The following is an 18,551-nucleotide window of genomic DNA, read 5'->3' as shown; positions in this document are numbered from 1 at the left end:
GTGTTTGTGATGGCACAGTGTGCCTGTGGGCTTGCTTTCTCCCTTCTGATTGTCAGTGAAACCGATCTGCATCACGACCTAAATTCTGTCATCACCAGACAGTGTCCTAAACTGTGTCTCAAATTGACCCTATTCCCTACTGAGCCCTAGGGGCCCTGGTCAAAAGTAGTGCACTATCTAGGGAATCGGGTGCGATTTCATGCAATGTTAGACTATATTAGAAGCACAGTAGTTGGGATACTGTAAGTCCCTGTGCTGAGCTGCTCTGTGACATGGTAGTGGGCTTGCTCGTGGCTTTTTTTGTGTGCCAATGCCCAAGATGTTTTTTTTTTTAGGAGTCTGTGTTTCATTTCCTTTCTTAACTGGGATTTGAGAATGAAACAGAGGGTTCGTTTCAGTTGTTCCTTTGGTTAAGCTGAGCACAGCTCCATATCCAGGATAAACAACAAGTTGCTATTATGCGTGTGTAATCTCGTTCTCCATCTGTCTTTCAGTCTGTGGCGCGTGATGATTTTAGCTGAGGAATCAAATTGTCTGCTATGTCCTCCAATCTGCCTGCTGTTTTGAAGTTGACTACCTGGTGCATCAGCAGAAGCACTGTCTAAGATGATCATGTACAGGAGCACTGTGCTCTGAATGTAGTGTTGCAGCTAACACAACCATCTTCAAACACAGTCAAACGCACCCTTTGAAGGGATTTCTTTAAGTTAGTAGGGGCCCTATAATATCCAGAACTGCCGCTTTGTGGAGCCGTTACAGATGATGCTAATGATAAACGTCTTCTGGTTAGATGGAAAGGCTTTCCCAAAAACCTTCTCAATTAAATGTTAGCTACAAAGTAGCCTATGCCTTCCCTGGCAGAATGATACCATGAATATTTGGATCAATCCAGTGGCAATTTGTTTAGCATACTCTGCAATCACATGTGCTACAGAAACACTGTTAACCAACAAGTCTCTTGCTGGTACACACTTAAAATGTCTTAAAACATTTCCCAGACTTCAAAAGTGGTCTCCTGATGTGATTTTAAGCATTGTAGACTTAGAACATTCCATGTTGATGTTTTTCTATTTAATAAAAGTGTGGTTTTGAGAGCGATCTGAAACCTGGAAAAAACCAAACTTGAGATTTTTTGTTGTTGCCTTATTCTGTTTAGTTTGATTTTAGACAGCCCTAAGTTAATACAAAATGGGGGGGGGGGGGGCTGAAGGAAGGTGGAGAGCAGTAGGGGAAACTAGCTAGCCTTGTCCTGCCTTGAGTTTCCTCCTCCTTCTCCTCCTAGCTCTGAACCCTATCAAGTTCTTTCAGGCAGGGGCGGTATAGCATGCTGCGACTCAGACAACAAAACGTGGGGAGCGATTTAAAATGTTGGGGGTTGTGGGAAAGGAGGATGTAGGAGGAGGGGGGGCAGGGGTGGTGCTGCAAATAGGGGTGCACAGCGATGGTGAAAAGTGAGGGATGGGGGAGGGGGGGGGGGTCTGAATTAGTTGTTGTTGAATGATCAAAGGAAGAGTGAATCGTGTCACTGACAGAGGAGAATGGTGTGACTTGCATTTAGATGTCCGTTGAGAGGGGAGGACTAGAAATAGTCCTAGAAGTAGGGCTTGTTTTGATCCCACTACAAACCCAAATCGGCTCAGTCCACTCCTATAGGGGAGAGCGAGCGGGATAAAGAGCTGGGGGTGGGATTTCGGGGATGGTGGGGGTCCACCTTTCATTTGACTGCATTTCACAACTTCACATAGTATATCATCCCCCATAATGCTATGATGATGTTTTATTAAAGCACCTAAGACAAATCAACAAGCAACAGCCATAACCCATATTTTTTAAACTGTATTTATTGATTGAGATGATTTATACGTACAGTATTAGTTGGCAAAGCCGCAACCCACTCCTGTTCCAAACCAAACTTCAGGGTTGTATTCATTAGTGCATGCCGCAGCCAAATGATTAGCAAAATACAAAATACAAAAACAAGCCTTTCTCATTGGAGAAGTTCAGGTAGTCGCTCCCTGTTTCAGCCCGTTTTCTTCCGTTTCGTGCCTAGCCCTAGTGCATACAACCCAAGTCTTTACACTGTTTTCTGTAGATGGAGCATGGGGGGAGGGACCAGTTGAGTGACAAGCTGGGTTCAGATCACTGCCATGATTTCATTGAGAGTGTTGGCTGTGTGTAAGGGGATACCCATGTGAAAGACTGCCTCCCCTCGGGGCGAGCAGGGCAGAACTGGAGACACCATCTAGGAGAGGGGGAAAGGGAGAATAGAGGAGAGGGGATGAGTGGGGGGAGAAGGTGCAAAGCAAAGTGAAGTGTCATGGTAGGCAGTGCTCTTGTCCAGCTGTGGGGCCAAGAGGTAGAGCCCTGCACAGGCATACATTTTAAGCCTGAGCCCTACCCATGCCCACAACGTTCAGGCCCTACCGTACCCAGGCCCGATTGCTTCTGCCAAATGTAAGGCCCTGCCTGAAACCTGAAATCAGAATTAACTTCCTCCGTTAGTAAATCCATTAGCTGCTCCTCGGTCTGTCACTCAGTCCCATCCGCAGCTCGCTCTCCATGCGCTCTGTTCATGGCGGCTCCGAGTCTGAGTATCCATAGGAACAGCTCCGCTTGGGTTGCCCTGCTCAATGAAGACACATGAGAGCAGTTAGCGCTTAGCTACTTTTCGTCACTCTAAACTCCGACAGCAAAAGGAATGTTATTATTTTCTCTGAAATAATCTCTCCTGTCTTATATTTGACGAGGGTGAAGCACTTCTGACACCATGTTATGATCTTCGATAGATGTACTGCGCAGCAGAGCGCGAGCAAATGGCTCCACTTCAAAATGTTAGTTAACAATTTGGCGATACCCGAGCTATGCCCGTAACGTAGTTATTCCTGAAAAAAACAGGCACTACCCTGCCCTAACCTGATGTATAATGTCAGTGGCCGTCGGGCTCAGGTCGGGTAGCAGGGCTCTACCTCGAGAGGATAGCTTCTGGAGCAGTGAGCACATGACAAGCTCTGCTGTTTCTGCACGGTGTGTGTGCCAAAGACACCAAAACATTTGCCCCTTCATTCGATCCCAACTCCGTATTAACAACCTTCCCTCAAGCAAGGCATGTTTTTACATCCCCCGATGACCAACCAGCCTCTCTCTAGCTGTGTACCAGCAGTACAGATGGAGATAATGGTGGCCAGCCTCTAAAATAACAGCGCTGGCCATAACAACAACAGAAGGCCCTTTGGAGGTGCAGGGAAAGGACCAACACAATAGAACAGTGTTCTAGACTCAGAGCCAGGGAGACAGGCAGCCAGGGAGACAGGCAGCCAGGGAGACAGGCAGCCAGGGAGACAGGCAGCCAGGGAGACAATCAGCCAGGGAGACAGGCAGCCAGGGAGACAGGGAGACAGACAGCCAGGGAGACAGACAGCCAGGGAGACAGACAGCCAGGGAGACAGACAGCCAGGGAGACAGACAGCCAGGGAGACAGACAGGCAGAGTAGAGCAGGGCAGGCGGGGCTCATTCTCTCCCTTCTCCCACCATTTCTCAGCATGATGATTAATGTATGCACTATGTAGGCATAGGGGAAAGAGCTGCTTATATCTCCTGATTCCCCCCCCCCCCCTCCCCAGCTTTCAAAGATGGAATTATCATACCAAATGTGTAGCATAGACCTCTGTTCTCCCTACCAACAGTAATATCGATCTACCTACCTAAATCCTACCTATCTACAGTCATCTGTGCCAGGCAGCCTGAGCCTTCTATACTGCTCTGCCCCTTCTCTAAGTTTACAGGAGAGACTGTGTAGAGAATGCTTAGCGAATAGTGAAGATATCTCTCTCAATTCAATTCCATTCAAAAGGGCTTCATTGGCATGTTTACATTGCGAAAGTGAAATAGATAATAAACAAAAGCAAAATGAACAGTAAACATTACACTCACAAAAGTTCCAAATGAATAGAGACATGTTAAATGTCATTATGGCTATATACTGTACAGTATTGTAACGATGTGGAAATAGTTAAAGTACAAAAGGGAAAATAAATAAGCCTAAATATGGGTTGTATTTAAAATGGTGTTTGTTCTTCACTGATTGCCCTCTTTCTCTCTCTGAATATGAAGGTCTGCTGCTTTCACTGCTTCCTTCTTGGTGCTGTGTTGATTAAAATATCGCTCTTTTTCGCCCACAGTTTCCTAGTAATTCAATGTTTTTGTTGACAATGTTGCTAGGTATTGTTGTTGCGTCAGGAGTTTGGCTTCTCAGAAGACACAGCCTGAAGGACATGCTTCCTTTGCCTCGAATTTTACGTTACCTGAAATGCAACACTGAAATAAATAAGAACAAGAATGTGTGTGCGCGTACCCAGCTACAAGAGTACGTGTCTTTGTCAGGGTTTCAGTTGTGGCGAAAACGTGGCGCCGGACATTTGACCACCAGCATTTTTAATTTACCGGACATTTGAGAAATGTACAGGACCCATATGCATTGGGTGCGTGCCCTGATTAGGGCGTCCACCCACCGTGCTCCGAATGACAGAAATCACATTTTGATTATGGTTATTCATATTAACAGAACATGCGAGGATGCACCGATGTGCAGTCCTTCATACCGAATTCTGATGCGCACTTTGAAGATGTTAGAATAACTGTCCACATTTACTTTTCCTCAGCCAAAGAACAGCAAAATCACTAGCCTTTGTCAATTTACTGTCCGCCATTGTAGAAAAGTGGACCAGCTTGTTGAGAAAGAAATGGTCTATTCCAAACAGATTCTGGGACCGTTGTGGGATGATAGAGCCCAAATTCGTACCAGTAGGATACATCAAATTAAATGGTAACAGATCAGAAGGTTTAGCTTAAAATAAACGTATTTCTTCACGTAAGCGCAGCAATGTGTAGGTTGGTTGTTCAGTAGGTTGTTCGTTCCACAATGCAATTAGCGGGCAAACACCTTTGTCAAAAGGGCACTGTACATGCGAGCGGTTTCACGTGACAGAGATGACAAAATCCGTTAGACATTTAGAAAGAGGGGTGATATAATATACAACAACTAGCATGGGTTGTTAATATGACTAGGATTGTTCCTTTGGCTACTGGACAATGAAAGAAAGTTGATATAAAATAATTGCCTCCATGGATATGGTCTGATTTAGGCTTGGCTACTTTGATGCAAGTTAAGACATACCTCATGTATTAAAACGTTGAGGTTTCAAACAATTTAAATATGTTTTCAAAATGCAAAGTGGTGTGTGATGCGCTGATGAGGCCTGCCTTCCGTTCGTTGCCTATGCATTTCCGGTTTGAGATGCTATAGCAGCAGCTCTCGCTCGGTCAGAGATTTTCCACTCAAAAGATCTGTATGCTGTACGCGTGTGATAAATAAAATGCATAACGAATATGCTGTACAGACGCGGCAATTTTAATTCCACTAAATTATGCAAATGTACCTTTAGACCGATAAGCTTGACCAGTCAAATATTATTATTATTATATATATATATATATTTTTACATTCCCTGGTATTTCCATCAATGAATAGGCTAAAAAGTATATTTCGGGATTTATTATTCTTCTCCCGAACAATTGGCCCTCTGCCAAATGTATTTATTTGATTTAAAAATATACATATACAGTACCAGTAAAAAAACTACTCATTCCAGGATTTTTCTTGATTTTACTATTTCCTACATTGTAGAATAATTGTGAAGACATCAAAGCTATAAAATAACACATATGGAATCATGTAGTAGCCAAAAAAAGTGTTAAACAAGTCAAAATATATTTTGGATTTGAGATTCTTCAAAGTAACCACCCTTTGCCTTGATGACAGCTTTGCGCACTCTCTCAACATTGGCATTCTCTCAACCAGCTTCATGAGGTAGTCACCTGCAACGCATTTCAATTAACAGGTGTGCCTTGTTAAAAGTTCATTTGTGTAATTTCTTTCCTCCTTAATGCATTTGAGCCAAATCAGTTGTGTTGTGACACGTTAGGGGTAGTATACAGAAGATGGCCTTATTTGGTAAAAGACTAAGTCAATTCCATATTATGGCAAGAACAGCTCAAATAAGCCAAAAGCAACGACAGTCCATCATTACTTTAAGACATGAAGGTCAGTCAATCAGGAAAATGTCTAGAACTTTGAAAGTTTCTTCAAGTGCAGTCGCAAGAACCATCAAGCGCTATGACGAAACTGAATCTCATGAGGACCGCCACAGGAAAGGAAGACCCAGAGTTACCTCTGCTGCAGGGGATAAGTTCATTAGAGTTAACTGTACCTCAGAATAGAGCCCAAATAAATGCTTCACGGAGTTCAAGTAACAGACACATCTCAACGTCAACTATTCAGAGGAGACTGCGTTATGGCCAAATTGCTGCAAGGAAACCACTACCAAAGGACAGCAATAAGAAGAAGAGTCTTGCTTGGGCCAAGAAACACGAGCAATGGACATTAGACCCGTATAAATATTTTTTGGGGTTCCAACCGCTGTGTCTTTGTGAGACGCAGAGTAGGTGAATGGATGATCTCCGCATGTGTGGTTTCCACCATGTAGCATGTAGGAGGAAGTGTGATGGTGTGGGAGTGCTTTGCTGGTGACACTGTCTGTGGTTTTCTTTCAAATTCAAGGCACACTTAACCAGCATGGCTACCACAGCATTCTGCAGCGATATGACATCCCATCTGGTTTGGGCTTAGTGGGACTATCACTTGTTATTCAACTGGACAATGACCCAACACACCCCCAGGCTGTGTAAGGGCTATTTGACCAAGAAGCAGAGTGATGGAGTTCTACATCAGATGACCTGGCCTCCACAATCACCCGACCGCAGAGTGAAGAAAAAGCAGCCAACAAGTGCTCAGCATATGTAGGACTCCTTCAAGACTGTCTGAAAATTATTCCTCATGATACTGGTTGAGAGAATGCCAAGAGTGTGCAAAGCTGTCAAGGCAACGGGTGGCTACTTTGAAGAATCTAAAATATGTTTTGATTTGTTTAACCCTTTTTTGGTTTCTACATGATTCCATATGTGTTATTTCATAGTTTTTATGTCTTCACTACTATTCTACAATGTAGAAAATAGTAAAAATAAAGAAAAACCCTTGAATGAGTAGATGTGTCCAAAATTCTGACTGGTACTGGCTATTACCTGCTAACAGAAACCCTTGTCTGTGTACACTTAAGTGTGTGTGTGTGTGTGTGTGCTTTACGTGTTTGTGTGTGTGTCTTTAATATTCCTTCCCCATGGCTGTCCCGAGGCTCTTGATTTCTCAAATTTAGCATCTGTGGTTCCAGTATGCCTCTAGACTAGTAATGATAGAGAGGTGTTCGTGTGGAGAATCCAATGTCTCTATCACATTACATCCTTCAGTGGGGGAAATAGGGAACTTAATAGAGAAGAGAGAACTCTCAAACGACATTACACACTTTGTCAGCATTCCTTTCCTATGACACACAATGACCATCTTGGGCTATTTGCATTTAAGCCCTGAACTCTAACCCCCACCCAACACATGCACACACACACTCCTCCAAAACCCTCAGGTCAGTGGGCCGCCCCCCCTTTGCCATATGGCGATGGAGTGACAAACCTCCCCTCTAAATACACTACATGGCCAAATGTATATGGACACCCCGAGCACACAGCCATTACATCTCCATAGACAAACATTGGCAGTAGAATGGCCCGTACTGGAGAGCTCAGTGACTTTCAACGTGGCACCGTCATAGGATGTCACCTTTCCAACTAGTCTGTTGACATCCTGTGGAGGCTGTTATAGCAATAAAAGGGGAGACCAACTCCATATTAATGCCCATGATTTTGGAATGTGATGTTTGACTATGAGGTGTCCACATACTTTTGGTCATGTAGTCTACCTTTTCAATGGTCCTGCTGCATGACTCGCCCGAACTCCAACCAGCAGAGCAGCTCTCTCCCAAAGTGATGAAATAGGGTTCAGAGGTCAGGGCAGGGAGAGAGAGGGTATCTGGGGTCATCCTCAGACCCAGAGGGTCCACTAAGCTGCTGCTACTGGTCAGGGTGAAGAGGGGAGGGGATGCGTCTTTGTGACCTAAGGACACCAGCTTCCAACTTACATTTTTTTAATTTTTTTTAAGATGTTTAATCTAATTTTGGGTATCGGAGAAGGAGTGAAATTACCCTCTTTCTTTTTATGCTCGAACAGATATGTGCAGTTTACACTGTAGGTTTCTCTCTTGCTGTAGTTGTCTTGTTTTTATATTTCAATGTAACTTTTGTCTTGATTTGGTTCAGTTCGATGGCCGACCATGTTGAGTGTTAAAGGCTCTACACAGAACTCAACAGCCCCGGCGGAGGTTTGTTTGCCTAGTTCTCCACCTCGTTCCATTTCCTTTTGTGCAGCTGAAATTTGTGCGTAGACGGTGAAATCACTATGGAGAGCCCTTTTACAGTAAGGTCAGTATATCCCTGACTGGCTTAAGCCTGACAGGAATACGATGAATTCTTCAAGTCTTTACCTGTTGAGTTTACAAGGCCAGGCTGAGGCCCCACAGAGCAGGAAGGAAGAAAGGCTGCTTTTAGATATAGAGTATAACAGTCCACAGCAGTCTGTGTCATCACCACAGGAAATATTGGTGCAATACTTAAGGCATTTTGGGGAATGGCAAGTAAGGCTCTTTGAAGTTAGAAGCCTAGACATCAAGTGTTCCTTTTTATGCTGTTAAATATTTTTTTTTTTAAATAAGTGTATTTATTTTTGCGTGGTTTCTGTGTTTTTGTTCCCATTGGGGGATATGTATGATGACGACATACTGTAGGTCCCCAAACCAGACGATCACAACTCTAGTGTACTATGGAAGGGAACATGGTGCCATTTGGGATGCAGACCATATAGGTCTATTTCTAAATCCCCCTACGTAATCAAAGAAGAGAAAGTCTGAAGTAAAGTAGCTAAAGAGCTTTCTGAGATGAATCATGATGCATTAGTCTGTAATTACAGGGGGCTGCCTCGTGCCCACACACACACACACACACATACACACACACACACACACACACACACACACACACACACACACACACACACACACACACACACACACACACACACACACACACACACACACACACACACACACACACACACACACACACAGAGAGAGAGAGTGAGAGAGTGAGTCAGCCAGCCTCCGTCATGTCTGCCCTCCTATCCTCAGTCCTCAGGTCTAATCTACTCTGCAGACATCCTCCCTCTGCGTCAGGACATAAGAATACAATGACATAGAATAGACTGGGCATTTCAATTACAGACATTCTACATTGTAGTCATTTAGCGGACACTTATCCAGCGCAACTTAGGCCTATAATCAGTGCGTTCGACCTGAAGTATTGCTGTGGTCTGAAGGGGGATTCTTTTCCATTCTAGTCATTCTCTTTCTGTGCTCTGAGGAATGGCACTGCAAACCCCAAGATCATTTAGTAGCCTTAGGGATAATAGGGGGACCACTTAAGATACTCTAGACACTGGGTAATGTGCAATGGTGTGGAACTTAGCTACTTTACCATTGGCTTTTTTCTCTCTCTTCATTTAAAGCCTTACATCCTTTTATAGTAATATGAATGTGCCTGGCTGGCTGTTAAACCGTAGCGCTGCTGCTTAGCTCATAGGTACAGTGTATAAAGCGCACTTCAACGGCAATCTCTTTGAGCCCGACCGCAAACACACACACACCTGCACCAGCTTGTATGTAATATAATAAGGGACATTTAGGTTCTTGCAGGAGCATGTTTTCCCAGGATCCCTAGAATGATTTTAACCCTATGCTGTGCCGTGAAGGACGTTAATCCTGTGTTATATGTTGTGATATTGACCCAAGCTTTTCCTCGTGTCTCCAGATGCATCCGCTGGGGCTGTGTAACAACAATGATGAGGAGGACCTATACGAGTATGGCTGGGTGGGAGTGGTGAAGCTGGAGCAGCCTGAGTTGGACCCCAGCTGTCTCACTGTCCTGGGAAAGGTGAGCAACACAGCTAGGTTATTATACATGCACACAGACGAACATGATGCAATGTCTTTGGGTAGGTGGTGGATGTTAAACAAGACCTTGGCCCATATGTATCAAGTGTCTCAGGGTAGGAGTGCTGATCTGGGATCAGCTCCTGTACATGCCAGACAACATCACTCCTTCATCCTATCAGCATGGGCAGATTCGGCCTGGCTCTGAAGTGAAGACAACTTGTGTTCAGCAACTTAATTAAAACGTTGTCAGTATTATTTATCTCTGATCCCTGGTTGTCAAGGGAACCGTTCGTTTACAGGTTTTGTTTTTGTTTTTCACCTCCTCTTTTCACTTCAATAATCAGAAGAGAGGAACTGAAGCCTTCACTTACCTCTCCCCCTCTCCCCTCCACCCCTCCACCAGACCCCCCCTCTGGTGTCCAGAGTGGTATTTTATCATGGCTTTAATTAAGTGTCCTTCCTAATGGAACATACCACTTGTCCCTGAGGAAGGGGGGGGGGGAGGCTATCGTCTCGTTTATCCTGTACACGCCTGGCCTCGCCTTCCCAGTGACAGAAAGAGGGCAGCCATTCATAATTGAAGGAGCGCTCCTTGTAGCTGTATAGACATGCTAATGGATGAGGCACTTTCTCTGGAGGCGACGGTTAGCGTTCAATGCTAGCTACCGAGTAGGACAGAGGAGAACAGAACACGCAACACGCCAGGATCTGAAAGCTGAGCTAATGGTAATGCTAGAACGAAGGCACTCAAACACTTGAAGAATCTTGTACTATACCTGGGAATAGGAACAAGTGTGGCCGAAAGTACCGACTGTATCATTTGTTGTAGTCGACGGGTCAGTCAAGTGTTTTTGGCGTACAGTAGTGTTCTGACTGGACTGCAGTGAGGCCTTGACTTTGACAGTGAGGCCTTAGGGATGATCTCTTGTCTTTGTAGGCAGGTGGCCATGTTGGAATTGGTGGTGGGGGGTGGGGGGGGTTGGTGCAGGAGCAGAGCCCATCCAGCAGACCTGTGGCCCTCTTTCAGGGGGAGGTGTTGTGAAAGTGATCTAGATGACAGTATCCATCCCCTCATTAGAGTGGAGATGAAAAGGAGGAGGGAGAAGAGGAGGCGCCTTGTTCTTCCATTCTCTTTCCTGGTTTGTTTTGAGGGGACAGTGGGACATTGCTGGTCTATAATTAGTGTGTAAAGTGAGAGAGAGAAAGGAGAGGGGAAAGGCCTCTTCATTGTTGTTTGGCCCATCTTGACAGACCAGACCCTGCCTGCCTGGGCCCGAGCACAGCTGGGGGCCTGTAGTGTTCCCAGAGCCAGACACGGCCACTACTCTACTGTAATGCCAGACAGACACACAGCCCGAAGTGCCCCTGCCAGCCCCCATGCCCCTACTCCCATAGTGCCCGCAGACTGTAGTCCCAAACAGGCTCAGATATCCCCCCTCACCCCACCCTGCCGTGCCCGGTCTAGCCTTACCCCCTGTATAACCCCATACTCAACCCTCCTCTCTGTTTACTACACACTTTGCCGCCCAGTTTCGGATCTAAATTCCAATTCTAGAATATGCTACATGACCCGAATATGCTATTTGCATCACGATGTTCACCCTGAAGAAGGCACATTGATGCCCGAAACGTTGGTGATTTACCCAATAAATGACTGGGAGTTTATATATAAAGTGTGCAACTCTTTATTTTTATTTTTGCATCTCATAGTTTATTTGCCGTTATTCAGCACCTCTACACGAAATCTATTTCCTCTGGGTGTGCGCCAGCTCATGTTTTTTAATGTATCGTGTTGTTTTTAAACTCTAATTCTGACTTCATAGATTCTCTACTGAAATGGAAAACAAAGCAGCCAGGACTACTAACTACTTCTATTGTAGCTGACCCACCATTAGAGGCAGGTTTGATGAACAGAAGGCAGGACTTACGGGAAAGGGTGAAAGGCAGGACTTACGGGAAAGGGTGAAAGGCAGGACTTACGGGAAAGGGTGACAGGCAGGACTTACGGGAAAGGGTGAAAGGCAGGACTTACGGGAAAGGGTGACAGGCAGGACTTACGGGAAAGGGTGAAAGGCAGGACTTACGGGAAAGGGTGAAAGGCAGGACTTACGGGAAAGGGTGAAAGGCAGGACTTACGGGAAAGGGTGACAGGCAGGACTTACGGGAAAGGGTGAAAGGCAGGACTTACGGGAAAGGGTGAAAGGCAGGACTTACGGGAAAGGGTGACCGGCAGGACTTACGGGAAAGGGTGACAGGCAGGACTTACGGGAAAGGGTGACAGGCAGGACTTACGGGAAAGGGTGACAGGCAGGACTTACGGGAAAGGGTGAAAGGCAGGACTTACGGGAAAGGGTGAAAGGCCGGATTTGAGGAGAAGGGTGAAAGAAAACGGAGGGGAGGGGTGGGCCATGCTAGCCTATGAAGTCCTAGTGCAGTAGAGAGAGCAGGTTTCCACACCAAAACCAGCATCGTGTCACATACAGTCAGGTCCATAATTATTGACACCCCTGATAAAGAGATAAAGCGCAAAAAATACTGTTAAAAAAATAGAATTATATTATTTTATACTAATACAACAACAGGGAAAGAGATTTTGTTTAACAAGTAATACAACAACAAAAAATCTAAAAAAGATACAGGTCAACATTATTGGCTGTTTTCAATGCTCTAGCACCCTCCCCTTGCGAGGATAACGACACTGAACCATTTTATGAGAATGGAGAACACATTGGGAGGGATCTTAGACCGGTCCTCCTTACAGAATCTTTCCAGATCCTTGATATCCTTCATCTGCACGTATGGACTGCCCTATTCAAAATAAACCAATGGGGTTCAAGTCCGGAGACGGACATTTATTTAGATTTTGTGGTCGATTAACCATTTTCTTCTGGAATTTGATTAGTGCTTGGGGTTATTGCCTTGCTGGAAGATCAACTCGCGGCCAAGAGGCAACCAGGTTTTTTGCTCAAATGTCCTGATACTTGGTAAAGTTCATGTTGCCGTTGACCATAAAAGGTCCCATAATAGCCCCACCACCATATTTTACTGTAGGTATGAGGTACTTTTCTGCATATGCTTTTGTTTTTCGATGCCAAACCCACCACTTCATTTGGTGGTGTATATATGTACACCGTTTTTTCCCAGCTCTTCCTGTCTGGTTCTTATGAGAGGCGCTGGGCTGTTGACCTGTGACCCCCACCGCTGCCTCCCTCCCTGCGTGCTGCACACACAGCGGCTCCCTCTACAGCAGGGAAGCGGGGAGGCGCTGGAAGATTGGGTCCTAGCTTGTGTTTCCTTTGCCTGTGTTTGTGGAAGAGTTGTTTTTGTAGCGTTGTAGATAGCCACTGAGCTGTTCATCTAACATCTACACATTGTATTTCCGTGCAGGGTTTAGCTTTGTTCAGAGAGCTGTAGCTATGCCTATACATTTTATTTGTGCAGACTAAAGAGTTATAGCGCAGTAAGTTGACTTGTGGTGTTTTTTGTGAAGTGTTGAATAGATCCTCGCATGATGGTTTCTTTTAAGTGTAGTGTTGAACAGTATTGCTGCGTGCATCTACACGGGCAGCCCAATTCAAATATTTTTTTCTCCCTAATTGGTCTTTTGATCAATCACATCAAATCTTTTCACATCAGATCTTTGTCAGAGCTGATCTGATTGGGCAAATGACCAATTTAGTGAAGAAACAAACTTTGTGCTCATAATTGTGCTGCCTGTCTTTAAGTGGTGTATTTCTGTCCTAACTAGCCTGGCTGGGGTGAAATGTTCCTAGCTTCCTGGTAATCCCCTCCACTACCCTCTCCCTCTCGCCCTCTACTCTATCCCTCTTTCTCTCTCTTTCCTTTCTCTAGTCTCTCTCACACTCTCTATCGCTCTTTCCTTCTCTCTCGCTTTCCTTCTCTCTAGTCTCTCTCTCTCTCTCTCTTTCCTTCTTTCTAGTCTCTCTCTCCTCTCTAGTCTCTCTCTTTCCTTCTCTTTAGTCTCTCTCCCTCTCTCTGTGTGATATTGGCGTCTCTTGTGGAACATGTAATCATGCCATGGCTTTGGTGGCTCTGCTCTCTTTTGTCGCCATGCCAGCGTGATATTTCCACTTTTCATGTTGCCGCGCCAACGGCCGCATGGGCTCTGACCGGCATGAGGGTTTTCCCTCTCTTCCTTTCATCCCCGTCCTCATCCCTCCATCCTGTGGCATGACATCACCCCCTACACAGGGAGGGGTGTGAGGGTTGCTGTTTCAGGGTTGAGGGTGTGATGGAGGGGGTGAGAGGGGGGGTTGTGTCAGGATATGAGGCTGTCTAATTATTATTGGGTTTTTTTTCCACACACACACACACACACACAGGGGCTATGTACTCTACTCTGCCCTTACAAAAACACTAGGGCCGGGACGATACCCGTATTGTGATACTCGTTAGTATTGTGGCAAGGAAACAAAACACAAAGCGGATTTCACATATTTACGAAATCAGCCCTAATGTTGGAAACAAACACCATTATGTTGTCACCCAGAGTCACATTGGATCTATTTTCCAAGATATAGCACACCCTATTTTACACACAGCAAGTTTTTGAAGGACCAAAGAGTTCAGTCTGCTATGTGTTTTCATGTTTCCCATGGAAAGAATTCTATATTACGAGTCTGGTATCATTGCAGCCCTAAAAACACAACCCTAAGCTCGACTGGTGCTGGACCTGTTGCTGGCTGTAAGGGCATACATCAAATACACAAGGCTGTAGAGTAGAGTTCCCCAAGTGGCCCGCGGGTCGTTTGTTTTGGGGCCCCTTAAGTTTTCAGCAGAAAAATATATATATAAAAGGGGGAAAAAAATATGTATATAAACGCAGCAAAAAAAGAAACATCCCCTTTTCAGGACCCTGTCTTTCAAAGATAATTCGTAAAAATCCAAATAACTTCACAGAACTTCATTGTAAAGGGTTTAAACACTGTTTCCCAAAAACAATTAATGAACATGCACCTGTGGAATGGTCGTTAAGACACTAAAAACTTACAAATGGTAGGCAGTTAAGGTCACAGTTATGAAAACTTAGGACACTAAAGAAGCCTTTCTACTGACTCTGAAAAACACCAAAATAAATATTCCCAGGTTCCCTGCTCATCTGCTTGAACATGCCTTAGGCATATGCTGCAAGGAGGCATGAGGACTGCAGATGTGGCCAGGGCAATAAATTGCAATGACCATGCTGTGAGACATCTAAGACAGCGCTTCAGGGAGACAGGACGGACAGCTGATTGTCCTCGCAGTGGTAGACCACGTGTAACATCACCTCCACAGGATCGGTACATCCGAACATCACACCTGCGGGACAGGTACAGGATGGCAACAACAACTGTCCGAGTTACACCAGGAACGCACAATTCCTCCATCAGTGCTCAGACTGTCCGCAATAGGCTGAGAGAGGCTGGACTCAGGGCTTGTAGGCCTGTTGTAAAGGCAGGTCCTCACAAGACATCACCGGCAACAACGTCACCTATGGGCACAAACCCACCGTCGCTGGTCCAGACAGGACTTCACTGACGAGTCACGGTTTTATTTCACCAGGGGTGATTAGCGTTATTGTCAAAGGAATGAGCGTTACACCGAGGCCTGTACTCTGGAGCGGGATCGATTTGGAGGTGGAGGGTCCGTCATGGTCTGGGGCGGTGTGTCACAGCATCATCGGACTGAGCTTGTTGTCATTGCATGCAATCTCAACGCTTTACGTTACAGGGAAGACATCCTCCTCCCTCATGTGGTACCCTTCCTGCAGGCTCATCCTGACAGGACTCTCCAGCATGCAATGCCACCAGCCATACTGCTTGTTCTGTGCGTGATTTCCTGCAAGATAGGAATGTCAGTGTTCTGCCATGGCCAGCGAAGAGCCCGGATCTCAATCCCAATGAGCACGTCTGGGACCTGTTGGATCGGATGGTGAGGGCTAGGGCCATTCCCCCTAGAAATGTCCAGGAACTTGTAGGTGCCTTGGTGGAAGAGTGGGGTAACATCTCACAGCAATAACTGGCAAATCTGGTGCAGTCCATGAGGAGGAGATGCACTGGTGCAGCTGGTGGCCACACCAGATACCGACTGTTACTTTTGATTTTGACCCCCCCCCCCATATTTCCATATTTGTTAGTCACATGTCTGTGGAACTTGTTCAGTTTATGTCTCAGTTGTTGAATCTTGTTGTGTTCATACAAATATTTACACATGTTATGTTTGCTGAAAATAAATGCAGTTGACAGTGAGAGGACGTTTCTTTTTTTGCGGAGATATATACATATATATATATATATATATACACTCCTGTTCAAAAGTTTGGGGTCACTTAGAAATGTCCTTGTTTTTGAAAGAAAAGCAATTTTTTTGGTCCATTAAAATAACATCAAATTGATCAGAAATACAGTGTAGACATTGTTAATGTTGTAAATGACTATTGTAGCTGGAAATGGCAGATATTTAATGGAATATCTACATAAGCGTACAGATGACCATTATCAGCAACCGTCACTCCTGTGTTCCAATGGCACGTTGTGTTAGCTAATACAAGTTTATCATTTTAAAAGTCTAATTGATCATTAGAAAACCCTTTTGCAATGATGTTAGCACAGCTGAAAACTGTTGTATTGATTAAAGAAGCAATAAAACTGACCTTCTTTAGACTGAGTATCTGGAGCATCAGCATTTGTGGGTTCAATTACAGGCTCAAAATGGCCAGAAACAAGGAACTTTCTTCTGAAACTTGTCTGTCTACTCTTGTTCAGAGAAATGAAGGCTATTCCATGTGAGAAATTGCCAAGAAACTGAACATTTCGTACAACGCTGTGTACTACTCCCTTCACAGAGCAGTCTCTAACCAGAATAGAAAGAAGAGTGGGAGGCCCCGGTGCACAACTGAGCGATAGGACAAGTACATTAGTGTGTCTAGTTTGAGAAACAGACGCCTCACTAGTCCTAAACTGGCAGCTTCATTAAATAGTACCTGCAACACACTAGTCTCAACGTCAACAGTGAAGAGGCGACTCTGGGATGCTGGCCTTCTAGGCAGAGTTGCAAAGAAAAATCCATATCTCAGACTGGCCAATAAATAGAAAAGATTAAGATGGGCAAAAGAACACAGACACTGGACAGAGGAACTCTGCCTAGAAGGCCAGCATCAAATGGTTATTATGGTGACGCAGTCATTTGACTGACCAGTAACCATCATCTAAAAACAATTACTGTCACAACCCTACCTTTTTAATACAATAATGCCATAAGAGCCGAAGTCTCTAGACTGTTTACCCTGTGCTAGAGCCCCTCTCCACACACTCCGACATGGTGTAGATTGAGATCAGCCTATAATTTACATAATTTATGGTATTCTAAAAATGGATTAAACACATTTTTTCCCTCATCAACCGACACACAATACCCATAATGACAAAGCAAAAACATTTTTTGTTGTTGCTAATTTATATATATATTCAGTTGAAGTCGGAAGTTTACATACACTTAGGTTGGAGTCATTCAAACCATTCCACAAATGTTTTGTTCACGAACTATAATTTTGTCAAGTCAGCATGACAAGTAATTTTTCCCACAATTGTTTACAGACAGATTATTTCACTTATAATTTACTGTATCACAATTCCAGTGGGTCAGAAGTTTACATACACCAAGTTGACTGTGCCTTTAAACAGCTTGGAAAATTCCAGAAAATGAGATCATGGCTTTAGAAGCTTCTGATAGGCTAATTAACATAATTTGAGTCAGTTGGAGGTGTACCTGTGGATGTAATTCAAGGTCTACCTTCAAACTCAGTGCCTCTTTGCTTGACATCATGGGAAAATCAAAAGAAATCAGCCAAGACCTCAGAAAAAGAATTGTAGTCCTCCACAAGTCTGGTTCATCCTTGGGAGCAATTTCCAAATACCTGAAGGTACCACGTTCATTTTGTACAAACAATACTAAGTATAAACACCATGGGACCATGCAGCAGTCATACCGCTCAGGAAGGAGACACGGTCTGTCTCCTAGAGATGAACGTACTTTGGTGCGAAAAGTGCAAATCAATCCCAGAACAACAGCAAAGGACCTTGTGAAGATGCTGAAGGAAACCGGTACAAAAGTATCTATGTCCACAGTAAAACGAGTCCTACATCGACATAACCTGAAAGGCCGCTCAGCAAGGAAGAAGCCACTGCTCCAAAACCGCCATAAAAAAAGCCAGACTACGGTTTCCAACTGCACATGGGGAAAAAGATTGTAGATTTTGGAGAAATGTTCTCTGGTCTGATGAAACAAAAATAGAACTGTTTGGCCATAATGACCATTGTTATGTTTGGAGGAAAAGGGGGGGGGGGGGGTTGCAAGCCGAAGAACATCATCCCAACCGTGAACCACGGGGGTGGCAGCATCATGTTGTGGGGTGGCAGCAACATGTTGTGGGGGTGCTTTGCTGCAGGAGGGACTGGTGCACTAAACAAAATAGATGGCATCATGAGGGAGGAAGGAAATGTTGATATATTGAAGCAACATCTGAAGACATCAGTCAAGTTAAAGCTTGGTCGCAAATGGGT

The 18,551-nt window shown here is 44.7% G+C and overlaps 1 protein-coding gene across 2 annotated transcripts in view; it reads left to right on the top strand.

Moving 5' to 3' along the window:
- Positions 1 to 18,551, top strand: part of znrf3 (zinc and ring finger 3) — a 116,736-nt gene that overhangs the window by 62,526 nt on the left and 35,659 nt on the right. For both annotated transcript variants that reach the window (XM_031807025.1, XM_020475768.2), the window contains exon 2: positions 9,866 to 9,988. In XM_031807025.1, coding sequence (XP_031662885.1) covers positions 9,866 to 9,988 — 123 coding nt within the window. The remainder of the gene's footprint in view (positions 1 to 9,865; positions 9,989 to 18,551) is intronic.

Source organism: Oncorhynchus kisutch, linkage group LG3, assembly GCF_002021735.2.
Source record: "Oncorhynchus kisutch isolate 150728-3 linkage group LG3, Okis_V2, whole genome shotgun sequence".
NCBI classification, from domain to species: domain Eukaryota; kingdom Metazoa; phylum Chordata; class Actinopteri; order Salmoniformes; family Salmonidae; genus Oncorhynchus; species Oncorhynchus kisutch.
Note: the sequence above shows the minus strand (reverse complement) of the source record. Positions and strands in the feature narration are given on the sequence as shown.